At 45.5% G+C, this 27,014-nt stretch overlaps 1 protein-coding gene across 4 annotated transcripts in view; it reads left to right on the top strand.

Moving 5' to 3' along the window:
* Nucleotides 1-27,014, top strand: part of LOC137334164 (serine/threonine-protein kinase WNK2-like) — a 160,826-nt gene that overhangs the window by 106,173 nt on the left and 27,639 nt on the right. For all 4 annotated transcript variants that reach the window (XM_067998723.1, XM_067998722.1, XM_067998719.1 and 1 more), the window contains exons 16-21: nucleotides 2,274-2,304; nucleotides 4,662-4,781; nucleotides 8,128-9,383; nucleotides 15,650-15,740; nucleotides 17,053-17,150; nucleotides 26,336-26,970. In XM_067998723.1, the coding sequence (XP_067854824.1) occupies nucleotides 2,274-2,304; nucleotides 4,662-4,781; nucleotides 8,128-9,383; nucleotides 15,650-15,740; nucleotides 17,053-17,150; nucleotides 26,336-26,970 (2,231 nt within the window). The remainder of the gene's footprint in view (nucleotides 1-2,273; nucleotides 2,305-4,661; nucleotides 4,782-8,127; nucleotides 9,384-15,649; nucleotides 15,741-17,052; nucleotides 17,151-26,335; nucleotides 26,971-27,014) is intronic.

The raw sequence follows: 27,014 nt of genomic DNA, 5'->3' as shown, positions 1-27,014 counted from the left end.
CACATCAATCACTGATAAGGCCATCTCTGATCAATTCCTTGTAGCCCCTTCCAACCCCACTTCCTTCTGTGTTTTCCCCTGAAAAAACTCTTCTCCCAAGTCATGTACAATGGCACTTACAAATTCCCAATTGCCTAGCCTTTGGGCCTCCATTCACCACAATATTTTTGCAGCCACTGATCTGCTCAATCACACCCTCGCCTCCACCTTTGATGCCCTTGTCCCCATTAAAACCATGACTCTCTCTCACCCTGGTCAATCTCCCCTCCCCTTCAAATCTGCCGTCATCAGCCCCCTCAAAAAAAAAAAATCCACCGATGAACCCTCTGTCCTTGCAAACTAGTGCCACATCTCCAACCACCCTTTCCTCTCCAAAGTCCTTGAAAGTGTTGCCACCCAAATCCATACCCATCTTTCCTGCAACTCCATGTTTGAATCCATACAATCAGGTTTCTGCCCCTGCCACAGTACTGAAATGGCCCTTATCAAAGTCACAAATTACATCCTATGACTGTGACTGTGGTATACTATCCCTACTCATCCTTCTCTGTCTGTCTGCAGCCTTTGACACGGTTGACTATCCTCCTCCGTTGTCCAGCAGGGTGGGATTGCGCTGGCCTGATTCCATTCTTATTTATCCAGTCGTAGCCAGAGGATCACCTGCAATGGCTTTTCTTCCTGCTCCCGCACCGTTACCTCTGGAGTCCCCCAAGGATCTATCCTTGGCCCTTCCTATTTCTCATCTACACGTCGCCCCTCGGCGACATGATCTGAAAACACGTCGGGTTCCACATGTATGCTGACGACACCCAGCTCTACCTCCCCACCACCTCCTTCGACCCTTCCACTATCTCTGATTTGTGTCACTGCTTGTCCGATATCCAGTGCTGGATGAGCAAAAATTTCCTCCAGCTAAATATTGGGAAGACCGAAGCCATTGTTTTCGGTCCCTGCCAAAAACTCCTTCATGAAGTCTGTGGCTGAACCAGACTGTTCGCAACCTGGGCGTCCTATTTGAGCTTGAGATGAGCTTCTGACCACACATCCGCTCCATCACTAAGACCGCTGACTTCCACCTCCGTAACATCGCCCGTCTCTGTCTCTGCCTCAGCTCATCTGCTGCTGAAACCCTCATCCATGTCTTGGTCACCTCTGGACTTGACGATTCCAATGCTCTCCTGGCCGGTCTCCCATCTTCCACCCTCCATAAACATGAGCTCGTCCAAAACGCTGCTGCCCGTATCCGAACTTGCACCAAGTCCCGTTCACCCATCAACCCTGTGCTCGCTGACCCACATGTCTGGCAATGCCTTACTTTTAAAATTCTCATCCTTGTTTTCAAATCCCTCCATAGTCTCTCCCCTCCCTAGTTCTGTAACCTCCTCCAGCCCTACAACCCTCTGAGATCTCTGCGCTCCTCCAATTCTTGCCTTTTGCGCATCCCTGGTTTTATTCACTACACCTTTGGCGACCTTGCCTTCAGCTGTCTAGGCCCTAAGCTCTGGAATTCCCTCCCTAAACCATTCCAGCTCTCTACCTCTCCTCCTTTTAAATGCTCCTTAAAACCTACCTCTTTGACCAAGCTTTTGGTCACCTGTCCTAATATCTCCTTATGTGGCTCAGTGTCAAATTTGGTTTGATAACGCTCCTGTGAAGCACCCTGGGACGTTTTACTACGTTAAAGGCAATATATAAATGCAAGTTGTTGTTGTTTTTCCCGGAGTTAGATGACATTATTTGTTTAAAAATCCATTCAAGCATTTGAATTATGGTAGCAAACTAGGAATATAGCAGTTCAATTCAGCAATTCCAAACATGGAATGAATCCTAACTGTCATAAATCTAAGATTCTGAGCGATACAAAACACAATTTTACCCTGTCGTAGTAATTTATTTGGTAAGACAGTGGTACAAAGAAATAACTGATTTGGTCTATGTAAATTCAATTGTAAGTGACCATTACAGTGAACATTTTATGTTTCTTATTGGTTTGTGTTCCCCTGTCTGTAGCCTGAAATGAAATAATAAAATAATTGTTAATTTTCCCTCCCTTGGGTTTTGGGACACTTTCTGAAAAAGATGATAATCTGTTGACAGTGATCCATTTGTAAATAAGTTTTTAGTATTTTACATTTCACATTGTTTGCACCAGGAAATGTTTTTGTATGAAGATGGATCCTACATTAGAAAGATGAACATCTTGAGCGCACATGACTTTTTGTTCCTATAGGTTCTAGTCTAATGCTTGTACCATTTCCTCTGTTGCTTTGCAGATACCAGCTTCTCAGCAGTGCCAACAGAATGGTAAGCAATGTACATATTTTCTCCTATTGAAAAATTAAATACATAGTTTTTTGTTTTTGTTATTTCTACTGAGTGCGATCAGTATGTTCCAGAAATGCTGCATTGTTGAAAATATGTATGTCTGGACAATAAAGTAACTTAAGTGGTGGTGGTTGATTTCTAATCAAAAAATCATGAATTTGAGTTCACTCCAACTTGCTTATCTTAGGTGGGCTTGTTTTGTGAATTTGTTAATTGATAAGTAACTGCTGAACACTGTGCTGAAGATAGTGAATTATACGATCACCAGTGTAGCTGAAAGAGTGATCCAAATAAAGGCCCGTCTGCTTGAATTAATCCTCATGCCATCCGAATGTATAATATATATATATATCATCTCCATCTGCCTGTATCTTGACAAATATTGAGAATTCCCCATCTGTCACCTTTAACTATTAAATTAATAATCACTGAACAAAAAAAATTACTCTCCCATCAAACTACAACAAAACAACCGCTTGCAATTATATAGTGCCGTTAATATAGAAAAACACCCCAAGATGCTTCACAGAGGCATAATCTGAAAAACATGGATGCCAAGCCAAAGAAACAGATATTAGGAGGTGTGACCAAACGTTTGGTTAAAGCGTTGGCTTTTAAAGGACGAAAGGGAGTTGGAGAGGTAAAGGGGTTTAGAGAGGGTATTCCAGAGCGTGGAGCCCAAACAGCTGAAGGCACAGCTGCCAATCGTGGAATGAAGTGGGACACAAAAGTCAAGAGTTGGAGGAGCAGAGTTTGGGTAGAGTTGGAGGGCTGGAGGATGTTAGGGATAGGAAGGTGGAAGGCCATGAAGGGATTTAAACACAAGGATGAGCATTTTAAATTTGAGACTTTGGGGGGGGCCAGGGACCAAAGTAGGTCAGCAAGGACAGAGGTGATGGATGATTGGAACTTGGTGCAAGATAAGACGTGGACAGCAGAGTTTCAGATGAGCTGAAGTTTACGAAGAATGGTGAATGGGAGGCTGGCCAAGGGAGCATTGGAATAGTTGAGTCTTGAAGTAACAATTGCATGTCTGAGAGTTTCAGCAGCAGATGGGCTGAGGCAAGCGATGTTGCAGAAGTGGAAATGGGTGGTCTTTTTGATGGAGAGGATACAAGGTTAGAAACTCAGCTCGGGGTTGAATAGATTGCCACGGTTGCAAGCAACTTGAGACACTGGCCGGGGAGGGGGATAGAATTGGTGGCAAGGGTACGGAATCTGTGGCAGAGGCTGAAGAATGATTCCTTTTGATCTTCCCAGTGTTTAACTGGAGGAAATGGTGGCTCATCCAAGATTGGATGTCAAGGCAATTAGTCTGACAACACAGAGGCAGTGGAGGGGTCAAGAGAGTTGGCGGAGAGTTAGAGCTGGGTGTCGTCAGCATTTATATGGAAGCTGACACCATGCCTACAGATGATGTCGCCAAGGGCAGCATGTGGAGGAGGGGTCCAAGGTTAGATCCATGGGGGACTCGGAAGGTTACAGTGTGAGGGCAGGGAGCGATGCTGTGGCTATGATCGGATAGGTAACAGCAGAACCAAGTGAGGGCAGTCCCACTGAACTGCACAACGGAGGGACGCGCGCGCGCGCGCGCGCGCACACACACACACACACACACACACACACACACACACACACACACACACACACTGCAGTCCTGCTGTAAACAATTTTAATTTAGTTCATAGATCATTGAATGTTACAGTAGAGAAACAAGCCATTTGACCAAGACTGTGATAGTATTTTTCTCCACATAGGCTACCTACCCCACATCCAGAATATATTCCAAAACCCCCTCTCTATTTCTGCTATATCCCAGGACCATCCCCATATGCTGCAAAAGCCCAAGTCTGCCCCAGTGCATACATCCATTTATGGTTTTAGCAGAATAATGGACAGAAATCTGCTAGCGGGATATTAAAAGTCTTGAATATTATGTACTTCCTGTAAGTGCTCCCAGTCGTACTTCAACCATCGCATTTGGTTGATTTGGGTGAAAATAAAACAGAAGCAAATTGGAATTCAAGACGTAGAGACCATACAAATGAAAAGCAAGGCAAGTGTCTAGAAAAATCAGTGGCTGTGATAGTGCATTGTGTGTTGCATGGCATTACATCCCTCTGTTATAAAACAGCACTCCCCACAGGAAACCTGTGCTGTATCAGATGGCAGTGACTAATGTAGCGAACAGCCTCTTTAAGGTGGTGGAGGAACTCCTCAAAATAAAAGAGCTGGAATATTAGTTAAAACAAATATTGTTTTGATATTACAGTTCATGTAGTGTACTTTAAAGTGAAGGACAATTAAACTCTAATGCATTGTTTAATCTTTATTAGTATTGCATACTGGCCGAAGATGGTTTATTATATGTCCAGTTGTGGAGAATCTTACAACAAAACTGTCAGAATCTGCACCAGATATTCCTTCAGCTCAACCACAGTCAACTTCTGCTCTGGGTATGATTTCAATCTTTGTAACTGTTGAGGTTATATGGTTTGAAACAGAAGTCGAGAAACAAATTTTGGCATAATTTTATCAATATATGGAATTGGTCTCCTAGAAACAAGGGGCACAAAGGATCAGGGGAGAAAGATAGCACTGGAGCAAGTACTAATACAGTATTAGGTGGGATCAGACTAAGAAGGGAGTACAAGAAAGTCTAAGACTGGTTTGCAGTGCACGTGTGTAAACACACGAAGCGTGGTAAACAAGGTTGGTGAGCTCCAGACGCAAATAGCCACATGGGAACACGATGTCGTGATGATAACTGAGACCTGGCTCAAAAAAGGGCAGGATTGGGTACTAAATATTTCTGGATACAAGGTGTTCAGGAAAGATAGGGAAGGAAAGAAAGTAGGGGGAGTGGTAGTATTGATTAAGGAGAATATTGCTGTACTGGAAAGAGAGGATGTCCTGGAGGGGTCATGGCCAGAATCTATTTGCTTAGAGTTAAGAAATAAAAGAGGTGCCATTACACTACTTGGTGTATTCTATAGGCCACCAACTAATGGGAAGGATATAGAGGAGCAAATTTGCAGGGAAATTACAGAGAGTTGCAAAAGCTATGGAGTATTGATAACTGGGGACTTCAACTATCCTAATATAGACTGGAATAACAATAATAAGGGGCAAAGAGGGGGAGGAATTTTTGAAATGTGTTCAGGATAAGTTTCCTAACCAATACGTTTCCGGCCCAACGAGGAAGGATGCATTGCTGGACTTGGTTCCAGGGAATGAGGCAGGCCAAGTGTCGGGGGGGGGGGGGGGGTAGCATTTATGGAGCAGTGATCATAGTATCAAAAGGTTTAGAACAGCTATGGAAAAGGACATGGACCACTCTAAAGTAAAAATACTCAATTGGAAGAGGGCCAATTTCAATGGGATGAGAACAGATCTGGCCTGGGTAAATTGGAATCAAAGACTGGCAAGCAAAACTGTAATTGAACAGTGAGCAGCCTTTAAAGAGGAGATGGTTCGGGTACAGCCTAGGCACATTCCTATGAGGCAGAAAGGTAGGGCAACTAAAGCCAGAGCTCCCTGGATGACAAGAGATAGTGAGTAAGATGAAATGGAACAAAGGGGGGTATGACAGATGTCAGGTTGATAACACAAGTGAGAACCAGGCAGAATATAGTGTTCAGAGGGGAAGTGAAAAAGGAAATAAGGGGGGCAAAGAGAGAGTATGAGAATAGACTGGTGGCCAACATAAAAGGGAATCCAAAAGTCATCTACAGGCATGTAAACGGGTAGTAAGTGGAGGTGTGGGGCCGATTAGGGACCGTAGCGGGGAGATCTACTCATGGAGGCAGAGGGGATGGCCGAGGTACTAAATGAGTACTTTGCATCTGTCTTTACTAAGGAAGAAATTGCTGCCAGAGTCTCAGTAAAGGAAGATGTAATTGAGATACTGAATGGGCTAAAAATTGATAGTTACTAGAAAGGCTAGCTGTACTTAAAGTAGATAAGTCACCCGGTCTGGATGGGATGCATCCTTGGTATCTGAGGAAAGTAAGGGTGGAAATAGCGGGTGTACTGGCCATATTCTTCCAAGCATCCGTAGACGGGTTGGTGCCAGAGGACTGGAGAATTACAAATGTTACACCCTTGTTCAAAAAAGAATGTAAGGATAAACCCAGCAACTATAGGCCAGTTAGTTTAACCTCCGTGGTGGGGAAACTTTTAGAAACGATAATCTGGGACAGAATTAACAGTCACTTGGACGAGTGTGGATTGATTAGGGAAAGCCAGCATGGATTTGTTGGAGGCAAATCGTGTTTAACCTGATAGTTTTTTGATGAGGTAACAAAGAGGGTAGATGAGAGCAATGCAGTTGATGTGATGTATGTGGATTTTCAAAAGGTGTTTGATAAGGTGCCGCATGGTAGACTTATCAAGATTGCGGCCCGTGGAATAAAGGGGGCAGTAGCAACATGGACACAGAATTGGTTAAGGGACAGGAAACAGTAGTAGTGAATGGTTGTTTCTCGGACTGGAGGGAGGTTTATAGTGGTGTTCCCCAGGGGTTGATGCTGGGACCACTGCTTTTCTTGATATATATTAATGACTTGGACTTGGGTGTTCAGGGCTCAATTTCAAAATTTGCAGATGACACAAAACTTGTAAGGGTAGTAAACAGTGAGGAGGATAGTGATAGACTTCAAGAGGTTATAGACAGGCTGATGACGTGGGCAGATGAAATCTAACGCAGAAAAATGCGAAGTGATACATTTCGGTAGGAAGAACGAGTAGAGGCAATATAAACAAGAGGGCACAATTCTCAAAGGGGTACAGGAACAGATCTGGGGGTAAATGTGCACAAATCGTTGAAGGTGGCAGGGCAGGTTGAGAAAGCGGTCAAAAAAGCATACGGGATCCCTGGGCTTTATAAATAGAGGCATAGAGTACAAATGTATGGAAGTCATGATGAAACTTTTATAAAACACTGGTTTGGCCACAACCGTTTTGGGCACTGCACTTTAGGAAAGATGTGAAGGCCTTAGAGAGGGTGCAGAAGAGATTTACTAGAATGATTCCAGGGATGAGGGACTTTAGTTACATGGATAGACTGGAGAAGCTGGGGTTGTTCTCCTTGGAACAGAGACAGTTGCAAGGAGATTTGATAGAGGTATTCAAAATCATGAAGGGTCTAGACAGAGTAGATAGAGAGAAACTGTTCCGATTGGCAGAAGGTTCAAGAACCAGAGGACATAGATTTAAGGTGATTGGCAAAAGAACCAAAGGTGACATGAGGAAAAACTTTTTTACACAACGCATGGTTAGGATCTGGAATGCACTGCCCGAGGGAATGGTGGAGGCAGATTCAATCATGGCTTTCAAAAGGGAACTGGATAAGTACTTGACAGGAAAGAATTTGCAGGGCTACGGGGATAGGGCGGGGAAGTGGGACCAGCTGGATTGCTCTTGCATAGAGACGGCGTGGACTCGATGGGCCAAATGGCCTCCTTCCGTGCTGTAACCTTTCTATGATTCTATGATAAATTATAACTGTTCCTCATAAAATGTGATGTATGTAAATAATTTCTACAAGTTCCTTAAATAATTCAACATTTTACATCTCATTTAGATGATTGTGGTTTTTAATATTAACAGAACATTGATAGTATTTTAGTATTTACTACTTTTAATATTGATTATACATTTTAGGTTCAAATGAGCTCTAATGAATTGATATGGAATGAATCAATAAATTAGATTTTAGGAACAGGTCTTTTAATTTAACAGTTCATTTAAACTTGCAGAAAAATTCTTCATCAGTAACACCTTTTATATTCACATTTTCAGAAGCAGAAAATGGAATTGGTGATGAGCAAGTGGATTCTTTAGGAATACAGACATCCCCTGCAATAACTTCACTCGCTGCTAATGATATCACCTCTGGCCACACCATTACATCTCCACCTTTGGTAACACCACTGACTAATATTACTCATTCAACAAATTTGCCTGTTCAGGTGGTAATGTCCCCTGTTATTCCTATGCCACCAATCCAGACAGAGGATAAGACTGGAAATGAAGCACAACAGAAAACTCACCAGATTCATGCTGCTGTTTCTAATGGATCTAATATTTCACTTCAAAGTCAGCTTGCAGTTCATGAGCATTTAGAACTTCAACCAAAGATTGTCTGTCCATTGCAGTCAGTAGAAGAACAATCAGATACGGTTTTTAGTCCCCCTACAGTTGTAGACATGCCATGTTGTCCAGTTGTTCAGCCTCTTCCCATCCAGTCAATATCTATCCAAACAGAACTTTCACTTCCTACGCAATCTGCTGAACCTACTCCAATTCACAGCCTAGTCTTGGAGCACCAGCCTGTTCCGCAAGCAACCTATGTGCCTGATGTTATCCCACAACCTGTTGTAATGCAGCAACCTTTTGCAAACCAGATGCAATCAACCATGGGCATTTCTGGAACAGTAAATAATACAACAATTGGTTCTCAGCCCCAGAGTCCTGCACAAGTAGTTCCAGGTCTTAACCAACAGTATCCAGCACAAGCACAGTCTCAGTCGATTACTATGACTGGTATTATTAGCAGTCAACAGCAGCTTTCTCTTGTGGTTGAATCAGATGGTGAAGGTCCACGTAAAATTGAGTTTGTAGATAACACAATAAAGACACTGGATGAAAAATTACGTACTTTATTATATCAAGAACCTGGGGGGATTCTCCAAGTTCATCCTGCTGCAGAGTCTTCTGAAACTGCTCCTGTGGGAGAGGTGGGTTGCACAGAATTGCTTTATTCTGATCCCCTTGGTGACGTGCTTAATGCTACACTTTCTGTGGCTGTTTCTGTACACGATGTGAAGAATATAGATGCACCTATCCATTCTGTTTTACCAATTACCCAAGTTCCTGTTGTGGGATCACTGCCAAGCTTACCCACTCTACCTGCAGATTTGCCAGAAGAAACTTCTAATCAAGCTGTTGTTCTTAGAGAGGTTCTGTATCAGCATGTGACAACGCCAGTATTACCTGTGGGCAGAGACTCCATTTTGGCTTCTGAAACTGCAGAGACTGGATCCACTGATATTAATGTAAGTCATGTTTACTTTCTGCTATGCCAGAAATTATATCTTTGGAAATTGATTTGCTGTTGAATTATAAAAATTAGTATTTCTAAAATGATCCATACTTTAATAGCTACACACACAAATCTGTTTTTATTTTGTATAATAAATCCCAATACATTGTTTAAAGTTAGTGTAGAATCAAATTATTAACTAGTGTATGGTACATGGCTTTATGTGCACTTGGGGCTGGTGGGAAAACACTACCTACGTGGCTAACCTGTGATGCCAACTTTGTAAAGGAATATTGCCCCAGTTGCATTCATTCCATTTGTATAATAGCCTATTCATTTGTATGTGAATGAAGGGCAACATTGAAAGAATCAGAAAGACCATATGAAATGTAGGTAATCATTCTGACTGCACAACCAAATACAAGTAATCTCCTTTTGTTTTAACTGGTGTCAAATTTTAAGAGATTATTTTGAGTAATAAATTTTGAAATTTCATTTCTGTGAAAACAATACACGATAAAAAATTTTAAAAACTGATATTTGTTGACCCAGTATGGATAATCATGTGAAGACGTACTTAAAATTGATTATACTGATGAATATTTTGGTTGTTTGGGGTAGCTGGGCCATTTCAGAATTCCAATCCCTGACTTGAATTAAATGAACAATCCCTCTTTAGACTTTTCTACTTGTGGGTCTTTGGCTTATGATCTCCCTGCCCTCCCTCCTCCCAATTCACGAATTGCATAAGGATCTCTTTTTGTAATTTACTTTGTATGGATGAAGAATGGGAAGTTACTGATATACAGGAAAAAGAACCCTAGCACTGCCCTCCCCTAAAGGAATCCACACACTTGAGAGTGCATGCTGTACTTCCAGGGTTTTCTTTAGCTAAGGTTGACAGTACATAAGCACATTTGCCAGTGGTTGACACTGTTTAGATGTAGTTGTTGTCCAGTGATGTAATGGACCACTTGATGTGGTCCATTACATCATTAAGTCAGACAAGCTGCACAGTCTTTTCCAGTCCTGCACTTTTCTAACAGGAGTACAGTCTTTTGTGTGGGGCACTCTGTTCAGCAAGGCTACTTTAAGTCTGCATAGTTGACCCTGGTTGATCGCCACCATAGCCGTTGCTCTGTGCTAGGTCATGGCTTTAAAATTCATGTGGACGACCTCAGATCACTGTCTTTGACTGTTGCACGATTTCTCCAAGTGTGAAGTCTATTATGAACTCAAAGCACAGCATCGTTGATTCATCTACCGGTCCTGGCTGCCAGAATGTCCAAACTTAAATTGTTCTGATATATAGACATTTGGATTTGAATTTGGAAAAGGATGCTTTTTCAACCCCCGGCTCAATGGGGAATCAAGTATGAGAAGGAAATGTTTGCTAGAGAGCTTTCTTATAGACGCACTGCAAAAAGATTCCCTACAGAGTCCTCCAGCATTAGTCAGAGGCTGATATTTCAATGCTGGAATTCTGGGCATGTAGCTGGCCGTAAGTCAGCCCTGGAAAAGGACAGCGAAAATGTGGACTGACTTGATGTGGTCCATTACATCATTAAGTCAGACAAGATGCACTGTCTTTTCCAGTCCTGCACTTTTCTAAAAATGCACTCCCTGGTACCCTTGAGCAGTGCTGCATAGATATGGCAATAGTGTCTATGGCCCCTGCATTTGTTAGTCTGTATGCATGGACCCTTCACGTGGAGGAAATTTATCTGGAGATAGACTGTTGGCTGTGTTGCAGAACAGGAAGCTACTGGAACTCTGCTCAGGTCCTTAGATGATAGAGCAATATCCCTTGGCGGTCTGTCAATTGCCTGGCTAGGGAGGGTTCCTATATACATTGCCTAATCTCCAGTTCACCTACATCGTATGGGTCATCCAGAAGATTTGGTGAGAGGAAGCACAGTAACCCCTACTGGCTGAGAAAGACTTAGATGTTGAAACACTGGGCCTCAGTATTACCATGTTCATTGTGATTAAGTCATGGTGCAACAAATCCCCGTCACCAATTTCTTTCTAATTCATGATTCTTGAGAGACCAGCCAGAGGAATTGGGTTTCCAACAGTCACTTGCAGCAATGTCACTAGCTTTGAGGAGAACTTCAACGTTGAATGTTTACAGTGAAATGGTTTATGCACTCTAGCTACAACCACCACTCCATCCACTGAAGTGCAAGGTACCAGCAATCTTCTTGTAGTTTGATGGTGCTAGACACAGCTCTTTCCAAACTCACTGAAATTTCGTGCTGCTGTCATCTCTGCTTATCTATCGCGTCATCTTATTTACTTACATTTCCTGCAGTTTACCTCTCCCAAGAAATTGTGATGCAGAAAGTGTCTCTGCTACCATTCCCTTGAAAATGAAACATATTTCACTGTTTTAAGTATTTAAAATATGCATCATATACCCAGGGCTTTTAGGATCTGCATGCTCTTTTTGCATTATGGCAATAAAGCTTTAAGTGAATCCATTTTAAAAGGGTTTATGGAATATATTTTTGTCGTGTTGCCTACCTCTGGGCCAAAGAAACATCAGATAAGGCCTCAACTGATATATACTGATGAGTGGACTAACCATTTCACTGTCCTTGAATGTGTTATCACCTCCCAAATCCATGGCCATCTTTCCTGCAACTCCATGCTTGAATCCCTCCAATCAGTTTTCGGCCCCGCCACTACTGAAACAGCCCTTATCAACGTCACAAATTACATCCTTTGTGACTACGACCGTGATAAACTATTCCTCTTCATCCTTCTTGACCTGTCTGCAGCCTTTGACACGGTTGAACACACCATCCTCCTTCAATGCCTCTCCTCCATCGTCCAGCTGGGTGGGACTGTGCTTAACTGGTTCCATTCTTATCTATCCGGTCGTAGCCAGAGAATCATCTGCAATGGCTTCTATTCATGCTCCCGCACCATTACCTCCTGGAGTTCCCAAGGATCTGATCTTTGTTCCCCTCCTATTTCTTATCTACATGCTGCCCCTCCACGACATCATCCAAGAACACGATGTCAGGTTCCACGTGTACACTGCCGACACCCAGCTCTACCTCGCCACAATCTCCCTTAACCCCTCCAGTGTCTCTGATTTGTCACACTGCTTGTCCGACATCCAGTACAGGATGTACAAAAATTACCTCCAACTAAATATCGGGAAGGCTGAAGCCACTGTCTTTGGTCTGCGCCACAAACTCTGTTCCCTAGCCACTGACTCCATCCCTCTCCCTGGCCGCTGTCTGAGGTTGAACCAGACCGTTGGCAACCTTGGCATCCTATTTGAGCCTGAGATGAGCTTGCGACCACACATCCACTCCATCACCAAGACCACCTATTTCCACCTCTGTAACATTGCCCGTCTCCGCCTCAGCTCATCTACTGCTGAAACCCTAATTCATGTCGTTGTTACCTCTAGACTTGACTATTCCAATGCTCTCCTGGCCAGCCTCCCACCTTCCACCTCCATAAACTTGAGCTCATTCAAAACTCTGCTGCCCATATCCTAACTCACACCAAGCCCCGTTCACCCATCACCCCTGTGCTCACTGATGTACATTGGCTCCTGGTCTGGGAACACCTCAATTTTAAAATTGTCATCCTTGTTTTCAAATCCCTCCTTAGCCTCGCCCCTCCCTATCTCTGTAACCTCCTCCAGCCCTACAACCCTCCGAGATCTCTGTGCCCCTCCAATTCTGGTCTCATGCACATCCCCGATTTTCATCACTCCACCATTGGCAGTCGTGCCTTCAGCTGTCTAGGTCCTAAGCTCTGGAATTCCCTCTTTAAACCTCTCTGCCTGTCTACCCCTCTCTCTTCCTTTAAGACGCTCCTTAAAACCTACCTCTTTGACCAAGCTTTTGGTCACCTGTCCTAATATCTCCTTATGTGGTTCAGTATCAAATTTTGTTTGATAATGCTCCTGTGAAGCGCCTTGGGACATTTTACTATGTTAAAGGCACTATATAAATGCAAGTTATTGTTGGTTGATCTGTGCTTACAGTATTTAATTAGTGTTGGTAGCAAGGGAGGATTGCAGACACACAAAATTACAAAAATCAAAGGGACAGGACCCTGATCTATTTTTAAACCTGTTTGTCAATTAACCTATCTTAATGTATGTGGCAAATAATCTTCAAAGAATGAAGACCCACCAGACTGAAGGTAAGTAAGCTAACTTTTTTTTCACGTGGTTAAAAAGTAGATTGTACAAATGCGTTACGCATCACAATCAAAACCAACAACACTTTATTTTATTTCAGGCAGAAATAAACTTAATTAGAAGAAGGAAAAATATGCCTAATCACATCCTCAAGATATCCCAAAGTTTTGCGACCATTGGATTAATTTTGAAGTGCAGTCACTGTTGTTGTATAGGCAAACACAGCAAACAATTTGTGCATAGCAAGGTCCCACAAACAGCAAATGAACAATTGGCCAGATAATCTGTTTTTGGTGGTTGAGGGAGGAATGTTGGCTAGGACACCAATGCATTAAATTTCATCTGCCATGTGTCTGCCCATTCCACCAGCCTGTCCATGTCCTCTTGAAGTCTATTACTATCCTCCTCACTGTTTACTACCCTTCCAAGTTTTGTGTCATCTGCAAATTTTGAAACTGCCCTGTACACCCAAGTCGATTATATATTTTTTAAAAAAAGCAGTGGCCCTAGTACTGACCCTGGGGAACACCACCTTCCTCCAGCCTGAAAAACAACCGTTCATCACTATTCTCTGTTTCCTGTCACTTAGCCAATTTCATATCCATGCTGCCACTGCCCCTTTTATTCCATGGGCTTCAATTTTGTTGACAAGCCTACTATGTGGCATTTTATCAAACGTCTTTTGAAAGTCCATATACACATCAACCACACTGCCCTCATCAATCCTCTCTGTCACCTCATCAAAAAATCAAGTTAGTTAAACATGATTTGCCTTTAACAAATCTGTGCTGCCTTTCCTTTATTAATTCACACTTGTCCAAGTGACTATTAATTTTGTCCCGGATTATTGTTCCTAAAAGCTTCCCCACCACCAACGTTAAACTGACTGGCCTGTAGTTGTCGGTTTTATCCTTACACCCTTCTTTGAATAAAAATCTGTCGATCTAAGTCTTGAAAATTTCAATTGACCCAGCATCCACATTTCCAATACCCTTTGTGTGAAAAAGCACTTCCTGATTTCACTCCTGAATAGTCTAGCTCTGATTTCAAGATTGTGCCCATTTGTTATGAATTTCCCCATCCAGGTCACCCCTTAACCTTCTCAACTCTAGTGAAAAAGCCCCATCTCAAGTCTCTCTTCATAACTGGTAGGATCTTTTCCATTGCTTTTATATCCTTTCTATAATGGTGTTCCCAAAGCTGTGGATGATAATGATCTGCAGTTTAGGTGAAGTGCCTGTTCTTCACTGAGCAAGCATATGCAGCCGCTTAAAACTCCCACTTCGTGTACTCCTGATGGTAAGACCGCAAATAGCACTGAGGTTTCTTAGTGTTTTTTTTTGTAATTTGTAGTTATGCTAATTGTTGTAAAGATCTTACTTACAAAGCTGCTGATGTACAAACCTGATGATGACAGGTTCACATCCATAAATTTCTGATTTCAGAAGCTCATTGAGGGGGAATGCAGTGGACAGAAAGAAAGAGAGACTTGCATGTATAAAGCACCTTCCATCTCCTTAGGACATCCCAAAGTGCTTTTGAAGTGCAGTCACTGTTATTTTGTAGGCAAACAAGGCTGTCAGTTTGTACACAGCAAGGTCCCACAAAAGGCAATGAGATAAGTTATCAGTTGATTTGTTTTGGTGGTGTTTGAGGGATAAATGTTGGCTAGGTTATCAAAAGAACTCGCCTTCTCTCTTGAATAATGCCATGAGTGAGGCAATGGATTCTTCAAAGAGGTGGGAAAAATTACACGGTTAAATTAATTAGTAGTGATTTGTGCAAATCGTCTGGTACCTGATTGCAAATGCTATTGATAGAGGTCTGATGTATGCCCCAAAGTAATGGCAGGAAAAGCAAAACACTTTGGGTAGAGGGGAGACTAGGGGAACTTATACAGTAATATATCTAAGAATCTGTGAAGTCATAAAATATAGAAAAGGCAATAAACCTGTGCAATGTACTTGAGTAGATTTTTGCATCTTCTGTTTGAAGTCAAGTCATTTCAATAAAGCAGTTGAAATATATATTTTTTTAATTGTCATCTCTGATAACTATATGCTTATCCACCAATTCATATTTTTACATTTTTGTTTCTTGCTCAACAGAATCAAAAGCTAGAGGTAAAAGAGTGTATTCAAAGTTATATACAACCACAGACAGCATTGTGCACAGGAACATCGATATTAAACAGCCAAGGTGTGTTAACTCAACTGTTACTTGTATTCGTCAAACAAAAGTAGACTTTGTGTACAAAATCAAATGGATCACAAAACAAATGAAGTCTTTGAGCAACACATTGTATCTTATGTTGCATCTATAGTCCAAAATGATGTGCTCCATGGGTTAATACTGAATTTATTTCGGTCCTGTGTTTTAAAATATATCAAATTGAATTAGAGATGTGGGCAGTAATAAAAACTTGCATTTTAATAGCATGTGCCAAAGTGCTTTGTTAGAGATGTGAGGAAAAAACTAATGCCAAGCCAAAGAAGGAGAGATTAAGAGAGCTGACCAAAAGCTTGGTGAAAAGATAGGTTTTAAGGAGAATCTTAAAAAAAGGAAGGAAAAATGGAGAAGTGGAAAGGATACCAGAGAGTGGGACCTTTGTGGCCAAAAGCACAGCTGTTAATAGTGGGGAGGAAGAATTCACAAGAGGCCGGAGTCAGAGGAGCGGAGAGTTTGTGAGGGTGTTTAGTGGAGCTGGAGGAGGTTTGAGATAGTGGCGAAACCATAAAAGAGATTTTAAGATGAGGATGAGAATTTAATTTGGAATATTGGGGGACCGGGAGCCAAAGAGGTCAGAGAGGACTTGATGCAGGATAGGATGAGGGCAGCAGAGTTTTGGATGAGCTGTGGTTTATAGTGGGTGGAGGATGGGAGGCTTGCCAGGAAAGCATTGGAATGAGCAAGTCGGAAGCAGACAAAGGTAGGCTGAAGTAGGCTTGGATGTGTGTGATATTATGGAGGTGGAAGCAGGTGGTCCAAACCTGTAGGTTAAGCTTTCCAAGCTTCATTGTTACATGTAAGACCATGATTGATTCAACTTGGATTAGTATACTGTTGTTAGAATTTTAAAAGCCTCCGTCCTTCATATTTATTCTAAATGGTTTTCTACATATTCTGTTAAATAAGAATCATATTCAAATATCTGTTACTCAAGAGAAATCCCACGGCATCACTGGCTGTCCATACAAAGTATAAGAAATGTGCAGCAAAGTTTGAAGAAGCTGAGAAATCTAACCATACAGTTATTCTCAGTATTTCTTGAAGACTTGATCACTACAGTTGGCCTCGAGGGTGCATAATTCAAATGGGATTATGCATCTTCGAGGTTGGCTGCAGTGATCCAGTCTTCCATCTGTGCTAGCTGAATGTATAAGTTTGTTCTTCAAATTCTTCTTCAGGAAAAAGTCCATAAATGCAATGAGTTGATCATTTATGGTTCATGACAATTGTAAAATGTTGAAAATGCCAAAAACCTAATAATTCTTCTATTAATATATTTCAGTAACTATTGCTGACATCAGTGGGGCGGGATCATCCGATACAATGTATGTTATATCTTCTACAGTGAATCTTGTTCCTCCAGCAATAAATAGGTTTCAGGTATGTCTCAAAGGATTTCAATATGTTCAGTGTATTTTTGTATTAATTGTCATATTGATGTTTCTACTTCATTTTCTCTGATTTTGTTTTCCCTTACTGTTCCACCTGTTTTTTTAAAGACAAGGGAGTGCTTATACTGATTTTTCACTTCAGCAAACATGTGCAATTTCAGATTAGAGTAATGTTTTTGTGTAGTTCATACAGGTTACTTGCATTTGCAGTGTTCTTTCACATGTAGCAGCTGTCTCCTTGCAATGCTTTTTATTTTCTTTTTTCCTTTCTCCTGAATCCTCTTGTTAATATGCTGCCAAAAATTGAGGGTAGTAATTGAATGGGCATGGATAAAATTTTTCACTCAGTGAACAGTGACAGGAGTACACAATGCATGCTGTTTTGTATTTTGTGCTCTAACAGAATGCAACTGGAGTCAAATTTAATGAGGATAAATGTCTTCCAAAATTGAGTCTGGTGGTTTCTGTGTTGTATAGAATTTATGCTGAGGTGCTAACAGAAAATTCAGATCATTTCCATCATTTAATTTGTGAATGATATGTAACAGGATGTCTATAATAATCATAGGAATCTTACAACACCAGGTTATACACACACTCACCTGATGAAGGAGAACGCCTCCGAAAGCTTGTGAGTTTCAAATAAAACAGTTCGACTATAACTTGGTGTTGTAAGATTCCTTGCATTTGTCAACCCCAGTCCATCACTGGCATCTCCACATCATGGTTATAATAATCATGTATTTGCTGGTGACCTGAAGCTATGTGAGCAGGTGATGAATAGAAAGGTGACTTGGGCTGAGGTGTGGTTAAACATAGGATAACGCATATACAAAGAGGTAACAATCGATATCCATTACATGAGAAGGTACCCACTGTCACAGGCTCAAAAGGATTTGTAAGTGATTATTGATCACACCTGAAAGCATTGGGTCAGTGTAAAACAGTTATCAGTAAGGCAAATCAAGTGTTAGGACAATTCTAAAGAAGATTCAGTTCCAAGATTGAACAAGTTTTGCTGACAGTACAGATAAGTGGTGAGTATGGCAAGCAATTTTGGAACCCTATCTCAAAAAGCATATAGGTGCAGTAGCAAGGATTCAGAATAAGAGTAGGCAGAATAATCTAAGGCTTAGGAGACTAAATAATGACACTTGTTTGCTGGAGGAACGAACATTACTGGGAGATGTGATCCAGCTCTTAAAAATAGTCACCACCAATCTTTTTCGCCTCTTTCTCAGCTCTCGCTGCCTCTCTCGCCCCCCCCCCTTGCGCTCTCTTCCCCCCCCCCCCCCCTTGCGCTCTCTTCCCCCCCCCCTTGCGCTCTCTTCCCCCCCCCCCTCGCGCTCTCTTCCCCCCCCCCCTCGCGCTCTCTTCCCCCCCCCCCTCGCGCTCTCTTCCCCCCCCCCTCGCGCTCTCTTCCCCCCCCCCTCGCGCTCTCTTCCCCCCCCCCTCGCGCTCTCTTCCCCCCCCCCCTCGCGCTCTCTTCCCCCCCCCCTCGCGCTCTCTTCCCCCCCCCCTCGCGCTCTCTTCCCCCCCCCCCTCGCGCTCTCTTCCCCCCCCCCTCGCGCTCTCTTCCCCCCCCCCCCCCGCTCTCCTCCCCCCCCCCCCCCCCGCTCTCCTCCCCCCCCCCCCGCTCTCCTCCCCCCCCCCCCCCCCCCCCGCTCTCCCCCCCCTCCCGCTCTCCTCCCCCCCTCCCGCTCTCCTCCCCCCCTCCCGCTCTCCTCCCCCCCTCCCGCTCTCCTCCCCCCCTCCCGCTCTCCTCCCCCCCCTCCCGCTCTCCTCCCCCCCTCCCGCTCTCCTCCCCCCCCCCCCGCTCCCCCCCCCCCCCCCGCTCTCCTCCCCCCCCCCTCCCGCTCTCCTCCCCCCCCCCTCCCGCTCTCCCCCCCCCCTCCCGCTCTCCCCCCCCCTCCCGCTCTCCTCCCCCCCTCCCGCTCTCCTCCCCCCCTCCCGCTCTCCTCCCCCCCTCCCGCTCTCCTCCCCCCCTCCCGCTCTCCTCCCCCCCTCCCGCTCTCCTCCCCCCCCCCCCCCCCCCCGCTCTCCTCCCCCCCCCCCCCTCCCGCTCTCCTCCCCCCCCTCCCGCTCTCCTCCCCCCCCCTCCCGCTCTCCTCCCCCCCTCCCGCTCTCCTCCCCCCCCCCCCCGCTCCCCCCCCGCCCCCGCTCTCCTCCTCCCCCCCCCCCCCCCCCCGCTCTCCTCCTCCCCCCCCCCCCCCCCCCCCCCCGCCCCCGCTCTTGTGTGTTTTGTTCCTTATAAGGAAATAGAAGTATTTTGTGCAACCTGGGTCAAAAGATGGGGGTGCTAATCTGATCAACTGCACAAATGGGCATCTGACCCAAATATATTGAAATATACAGTTCACATCAAAAGCAAATGAAAGATTGCAGGTGTTTTCTTCTAGCTACTTGGTTGAGAATTACTGGAGAGAAAATGGACTGACCTTCAACTGAAAAAAATCAAATAATGTACTGGTTTCCCTTATTTTTAAAGTCAAAATGAAAATTTTTAGTATTATGGTTTGGTTTATATAAACTTACAAGCACCACTTGTCGGATCTATTTCTGCTCTAAACTTAAATTTGATCCATTCTGCAAAGGATTGATTTTAGAACAACAGAAAGGGTTCTTTCATCTTCCCAATAAAGTTGATTATTGACCAGCTTGCTTAATGCAATGAGGCCTAAATGAAGTCAAATAAGGGACAGCATTTTAGCACCCGCTATCGGGTGCGTTCCTGGCGGTGGGGGGGCCCCGAAAAGCGTGAAATCCCGCAGCAGGACCGGAGCCCGCCTCGAACCCGCGCACCTCCGGGTTCCCCGCTGAAGCGCCGGCGTGCGCACGCAGCCCCCGCTGGTGGGAATCCCGCAGGCAATTAAAGCCAGTGGGATGCCAATTGAAAGTATTTATTTAGGTATTTCAGGTCATTAACTGACCTGATTAAGGGATTATGTGAGGAGGGGTGGGATTTTAGAGCAAACTGGGACTGTTTCCCACACTGGGGGAAACACTCTAAGTTCAAATGGACCTGTTGCAGCCATCAGCCTGTGGCAGCTGCAAAGGTCCATTTGACAGGTGAGGGGGGGGGGGGGGGGGGGGGCGGAGACCCTCACTCATTGCAGGAGGCCACTGTCACTTGGGACAAAGTTTGGCCTCCACCACCCTCCTCCTGACGATCAAAGTCACCAACTTGCACACTTACCCCGGTGTCCAGACACATGTACCAACCTTGCGGACCCCCTCAGATGTACATCTTCCGGATGGGGGCCGCCGTAGCTGCAGTCATGACCTCCTCGGAGGACGAACAGCATCACCAGCCTCGCCGTCCACCTCTGACACGTGGAGCTCCACAACAGAGTGCTGTGACACATCCACCTGCACAGCAGGAGGGAGGGCTACCGCAGGGAGAGATGCGTCGCAGAGGGCACTACCCTCGCCACAGGGTCCACAGACCGAGGCTCAGCTTCCTGGACCTCTCTGAGCAGCAGTGCACACGGAGGCTCAGAGTCACTCGACATGTAGTCGTGGACATCTGCAGCCTCCTTCGTGCCGAGCTGCTCCCGGCTGGCCCGAGCACCATCTTCTTACCTGTCGCTGTCAAAGTCACCACTGCCCTCAACAACCTCTCCTCCGCATCCTTCCAGGGTGCAACCGGGGACATCGCCGACGTCTCTCAGCCGTCTGCGCAAAAGAGCCCTGCAAATACACCTACACCCACTCTGCAGTGACACAATGGGTGGCATCAGTTGTGGGTCTTCATAGTGATCCTCAGGAAAGGGCATTATTGCACAGACCAGACAAGATTCGTGAAGACATGGCAGTAGTGGTGCCAATATAATATGTGATGTGAGTTGGTCAGAAATTCAATATAAGTAACAACCATGACAAACCCTCAAACACCCTTGTGCATCCCGTTCATGCTCACGACACGTTTGCCTTACACTGCCGACTGCACATATGTGATGCATGCCCAGTGGCTGCAGCACAGGTAGTGGCAGGTTGAGTGAAGCTGGCCGTGAAAGAGATGCATGAGAGGGTGAGTACGAGATAGAGCCATGAGATTGTATGAGGATTGGGTTGAGTGGTAGTGGCGGGATGAGTACTGGCGAGGTGAGTAGGTGCAGGTACGATGAGGATGAGGTTTGAGTGAGTATGAGGGGTGATGTGACACAGTAGTGTTGGCAGTGCAGAAGGAGATGTGGGTTGGGGGCGGTGATGTGGCAGACGGAGTGTAGGGGACAGAGTAAGTGTACTCACTTTGGCTGACCTACTGAGGTCATTGGAGCGCCTCCTGCATTGTATGCAGGTGGGCGATATGTTGGTGGTGCAGGTGACCTCCTCTGCCACCTCGAGCCAGGCCTTCCTGGTGGCAGAGGCAGGCCGCTTCCTCCCGCCCGCCGGGAGGAAGATCTCTGTCCTCCCCCTCCTCCTCACCCCATGTATTGATACCTGGAGTGAGGCATCATTAAACTGGGAGCAGCCTTCTCCCTGGGCTGCTCCATGCTGTGATTTTTTCTGTTTGTTGCAGCATCTGTCAGTGGAGGACTGCCCCTTTAAATAGAGCTCCTCCAGCTGACAGACCTTACTGCGCATGCGCAGTCCGCCCGCCGCGCAGATCAGCAGTGGGGAACCCGGAGGAGCAGATAAGTGGATCCAATTAGTGGATTGTATGCTACAATCGCGCGGGGAGCTGACTAATTTCACCGGGCGCGTTACCCACGCGCCCGTTAGCCCCCCCCGCCGAGAACCCGCAGCCCTGCTAACATCGGGCCCAAGGGCTCTCCTGTATTTCTGGCAGGAATAGGATGTCTCATGACAAATATGATGTGGAGATGCCGGTGATGGACTGGGGTGGACAAATGTAAGGAATCTTACAACACCAGGTTATAGTCCAACAAATTTATTTTAAAATCACAATCTTTCGGAGATTATCCCCTTCGTCAGGTGAATGAGTGAAAGGTTCTCAAATCGCATATCTTATATTAGGCTGGGACACCATCACACCAATCAAAAGGTGTCGTTGGTGTTCAGACAGATTAGCCACGGAGAACAGTACGTCCCAGTATACTGAATATACATTGTTTCAGATTACATAGACAGAGAGAAAGAGACCCAAATGGCAGAGAGAGAGAGAATATTAAAAACAGATAACTTTTTTTTTTCCCCTTGCTGGTGGGGTTACGTGTAGCGTGACATGAACCCAAGATCCCGGTTGAGGCCGTCCTCATGGGTGCGGAACTTGGCTATCAGTTTCTGCTCGACGGTTTTGCGTTGTCGTGTGTCTCGAAGGCCGCCTTGGAGAACGCTTACCCGAAGATCGATGGCTGAATGTCCTTGACTGCTAAAGTGTTCCCCGACTGGGAGGGAACCCTCCTGTCTGGCGATCGTTGCGCGGTGTCCGTTCATCCGTTGTCGCAGCGTCTGCATGGTCTCGCCAATGTACCATGCTCCGGGGCATCCTTTCCTGCAACGTATGAGGTAGACAACGTTGGCCGAGTCACAGGAGTATGAACCATGTACCTGGTGGGTGGTGTCCTCTCGTGTGATGGTGGTATCCGTGTCGATGATCTGGCATGTCTTGCAGAGGTTGCCGTGGCAGGGTTGTGTGGTGTCGTGGACGCTGTTCTCCTGAAAGCAGGGTAATTTGCTGCGAACGATGGTCTGTTTGAGGTTGGGTGGCTGTTTAAAGGCGAGTAGTGGAGGTGTGGGGATGGCCATAGCGAGGTGTTCGTCGTCATTGATGACATGTTGAAGGCTGCGGAGAACATGGCGTAGTTTCTCCGCTCCGGGGAAGTACTGGACGACGAAGGGTACTCTGTTGGTTGCGTCCCGTGTTTGTCTTCTGAGGAGGTCTATGCGATTCTTCGCTGTGGCCCGTCGGAACTGTCGATCGACAAGTCGAGCGTCATATCCCGTTCTTACGAGGGCGTCTTTCAGCGTCTGTAGGTGTCCATCGCGTTCCTCCTCGTCTGAGCAGATCCTGTGTATTCGTAGGGCCTGTCCATAAGGGATGGCCTCTTTGACGTGGTTGGGGTGGAAGCTGGAAAAGTGGAGCATCGTGAGGTTGTCCGTGGGCTTGCGGTAGAGTGAGGTGCTGAGGTGCCCGTCTTTGATGGAGATTTGTGTGTCCAAGAAAGAAACCGATTCTGAGGAGTAGTCCATGGTGAGTTTGATGGTGGGATGGAACTTGTTGATGTTATCATGTAGTCTCTTCAGTGATTCTTCGCCGTGGGTCCATAGGAAGAAAATGTCGTCGATGCGGCTGAGGAGGGCTCAATTTCTGCCCCACCACCAAAATGGACCCCATCGGTCTCGCGGCGGACACAGAGGAATTCATCAGGAGAATGAGACCCCCGGAATTCTTCCACAAATCCCAAGATTTCAGCAGCGAACCCAATGAGACAATCAACGATCCGGAACAGCAGACAGAGGGATCTGCGGTACAGCAACCGAAGAAGAAAGAGTCAAACTGGACTCCTCTGGAGGGTCGCTGCCCTAAGCTTGACATGTATGCTCAAGCTGTCAGGAGATGAGTCAATGCCAGATTCATCAGCCGCACTCACAAGACAGTCCAGAATGTCACCCGAGCACAAGGCAATGCCATCAACGCTCTCAAGACCAACCGCAACATCGTCATCAAACCAGCGGACAAAGGAGGACCCATTGTCATACAGAACAGAACGGACTATTGCAAAGAAGCATACCGACAACTGGACAACCAGGAACACTACAGACAGTTACCCGCAGATCCGACCAAAGAACACACCCACCAGCTCAACAAACTGATCAAGACCTTCGATCCAGACCTTCAAAGCATCCTACGTGCTCTCATCCCACGTGGGAGACTTCTACTGCCTCCCAAAGATACACAAAGCCAACACACCCGGACGTCCTATCGTATCAGGCAATGGAACCCTGTGTGAGAACCTCTCTGGATACGTCGAGGGCATCCTGAAACCCATCGTACAGGGAACCCCCAGCTTCTGTCGCGACACTACAGACTTCCTACAAAAACTCAGCACCCACGGACCAGTTGAACCAGGAACACTTCTCACCACGATGGACGTCTCAGCACTCTACACCAGTATCCCCCACGATGACGGCATCGCTGCAACAGCCTCAGTACTCAACACCAACAACAGCCAATCTCCAGACGCCATCCTACAACTCATCCGCTTCATCCTGGATCACAATGTCTTCACCTTCGATAACCAGTTCTTTACCCAAACACACGGAACAGCCATGGGGACCAAATTCGCACCCCAATACGCCAACATTTTCATGCACAAGTTCGAGCGCGACTTCTTCACTGCACAGGACCTCCAGCCAACGCTATACACCAGATACATCGACGACATTTTCTTCCTATGGACCCACGGCGAAGAATCACTGAAGAGACTACATGATAACATCAACAAGTTCCATCCCACCATCAAACTCACCATGGACTACTCCTCAGAATCGGTTTCTTTCTTGGACACACAAATCTCCATCAAAGACGGGCACCTCAGCACCTCACTCTACCGCAAGCCCACGGACAACCTCACGATGCTCCACTTTTCCAGCTTCCACCCCAACCACGTCAAAGAGGCCATCCCTTATGGACAGGCCCTACGAATACACAGGATCTGCTCAGACGAGGAGGAACGCGATGGACACCTACAGACGCTGAAAGACGCCCTCGTAAGAACGGGATATGACGCTCGACTTGTCGATCGACAGTTCCGACGGGCCACAGCGAAGAATCGCATAGACCTCCTCAGAAGACAAACACGGGACGCAACCAACAGAGTACCCTTCGTCGTCCAGTACTTCCCCGGAGCGGAGAAACTACGCCATGTTCTCCGCAGCCTTCAACATGTCATCAATGACGACGAACACCTCGCTATGGCCATCCCCACACCTCCACTACTCGCCTTTAAACAGCCACCCAACCTCAAACAGACCATCGTTCGCAGCAAATTACCCTGCTTTCAGGAGAACAGTGTCCACGACACCACACAACCCTGCCACGGCAACCTCTGCAAGACATGCCAGATCATCGACACGGATACCACCATCACACGAGAGGACACCACCCACCAGGTACATGGTTCATACTCCTGTGACTCGGCCAACGTTGTCTACCTCATACGTTGCAGGAAAGGATGCCCCGGAGCATGGTACATTGGCGAGACCATGCAGACGCTGCGACAACGGATGAACGGACACCGCGCAACGATCGCCAGACAGGAGGGTTCCCTCCCAGTCGGGGAACACTTTAGCAGTCAAGGACATTCAGCCATCGATCTTCGGGTAAGCGTTCTCCAAGGCGGCCTTCGAGACACATGACAACGCAAAACCGTCGAGCAGAAACTGATAGCCAAGTTCCGCACCCATGAGGACGGCCTCAACCGGGATCTTGGGTTCATGTCACGCTACACGCAACCCCACCAGCAAGGGGAAAAAAAAAAGTTATCTGTTTTTAATATTCTCTCTCTCTCTGCCATTTGGGTCTCTTTCTCTCTGTCTGTGTAATCTGATGTGGAGATGCCGGTGATGGACTGGGGTTGACAATTGTAAACAATTTTACAACACCAAGTTATAGTCCAGCAATTTTATTTTAAATTCACAAGCTTTCGGAGGCTTCCTCCTTCCTCAGGTGAACGATGTCGACATCGTTCACCTGAGGAAGGAGGAAGCCTCCGAAAGCTTGTGAATTTAAAATAAAATTGCTGGACTATAACTTGGTGTTGTAAAATTGTTTACAATTGTGTAATCTGAAACAATGTATATTCAGTATACTGGGACGTACTGTTCTCCGTGGCTAATCTGTCTGAACACCAACGACACCTTTTGATGGTGTCCCAGCCTAATATAAGATATGCGATTTGAGAACCTTTCACTCATTCACCTGACGAAGGGGATAATCTCCGAAAGCTTGTGATTTTAAAATAAATTTGTTGGACTATAACCTGGTGTTGTAAGATTCCTTACATTCATGACAAATAGGTTGTCGAGGAAGAGGGGAAACTGTTATATATAAAATGGGTTAGCAAGAGTTGCATGCTGTCTTGTATTTTCTCAGAAAATTGCATGAAGCAAGCATAGTTGTAGTAAGACATTTTAGTGTGTCAGAGACCCACTCTCCAAAGAGTGATGCTGATCTCATGAGTAACATTCTTTACTAATTTGTTTCAGGTGGTTCCAACATCTCAGGACGTTGTTAATAAAATTGAGCATTATGCAAAAAGTGAAACTCAGCCAAATGAAGCACCAGATCCACGAGCAGAAAATTCATTTTGTTCATCATTAGCAAATGGAGACAGAGATCCAAAGAAGGAAAACTTTGAAAATAAGCTGCTGTCCATTACAAGAATCAACACAATTGGCAGGTTTTCAGTTATTAGTACACGAGATGAAGTGACTTTAAAATATCCTCGTTTCAATAGATATTCTGCACCCCCTGAGCTTTATACAAATGAATCTCCTACTAGCCCTGATTTAAAGCCTTTGGTTACTCGAGCTCAAACCTCTGTTCCTGTGGAAGTTATGTTTTGCAGTCAGCCCTCTTCAGATTCTGATGAACCATTCAGTACAAAACCTAAGGTTATTCAAACATCAGCTGGAGAGTTCCCTTTACCAAGAAAATCAACTGCTTTGTTGAAGACTGATGACACGCAGGGACCTGAACCTGCAAATGGCCAAGCAGCCCCTCCTCCAACCATACTTATTAATTCTGCATCGCCTTCCCAGTCATCTTACATGAGCAGCGACAATGATTCTGAATTTGAAGATGCTGACATGAAAAAAGAACTACAGACACTACGAGAAAAGTGTGTTTGTCCAATACTTCGGTTCAAGTATTCTTTGTCTTTGC

The sequence above is a fragment of the Heptranchias perlo genome, chromosome 17 (assembly GCF_035084215.1).
Source record: "Heptranchias perlo isolate sHepPer1 chromosome 17, sHepPer1.hap1, whole genome shotgun sequence".
NCBI lineage: Eukaryota > Metazoa > Chordata > Chondrichthyes > Hexanchiformes > Hexanchidae > Heptranchias > Heptranchias perlo.
This window is presented reverse-complemented; position numbering and strand designations above follow the sequence as displayed.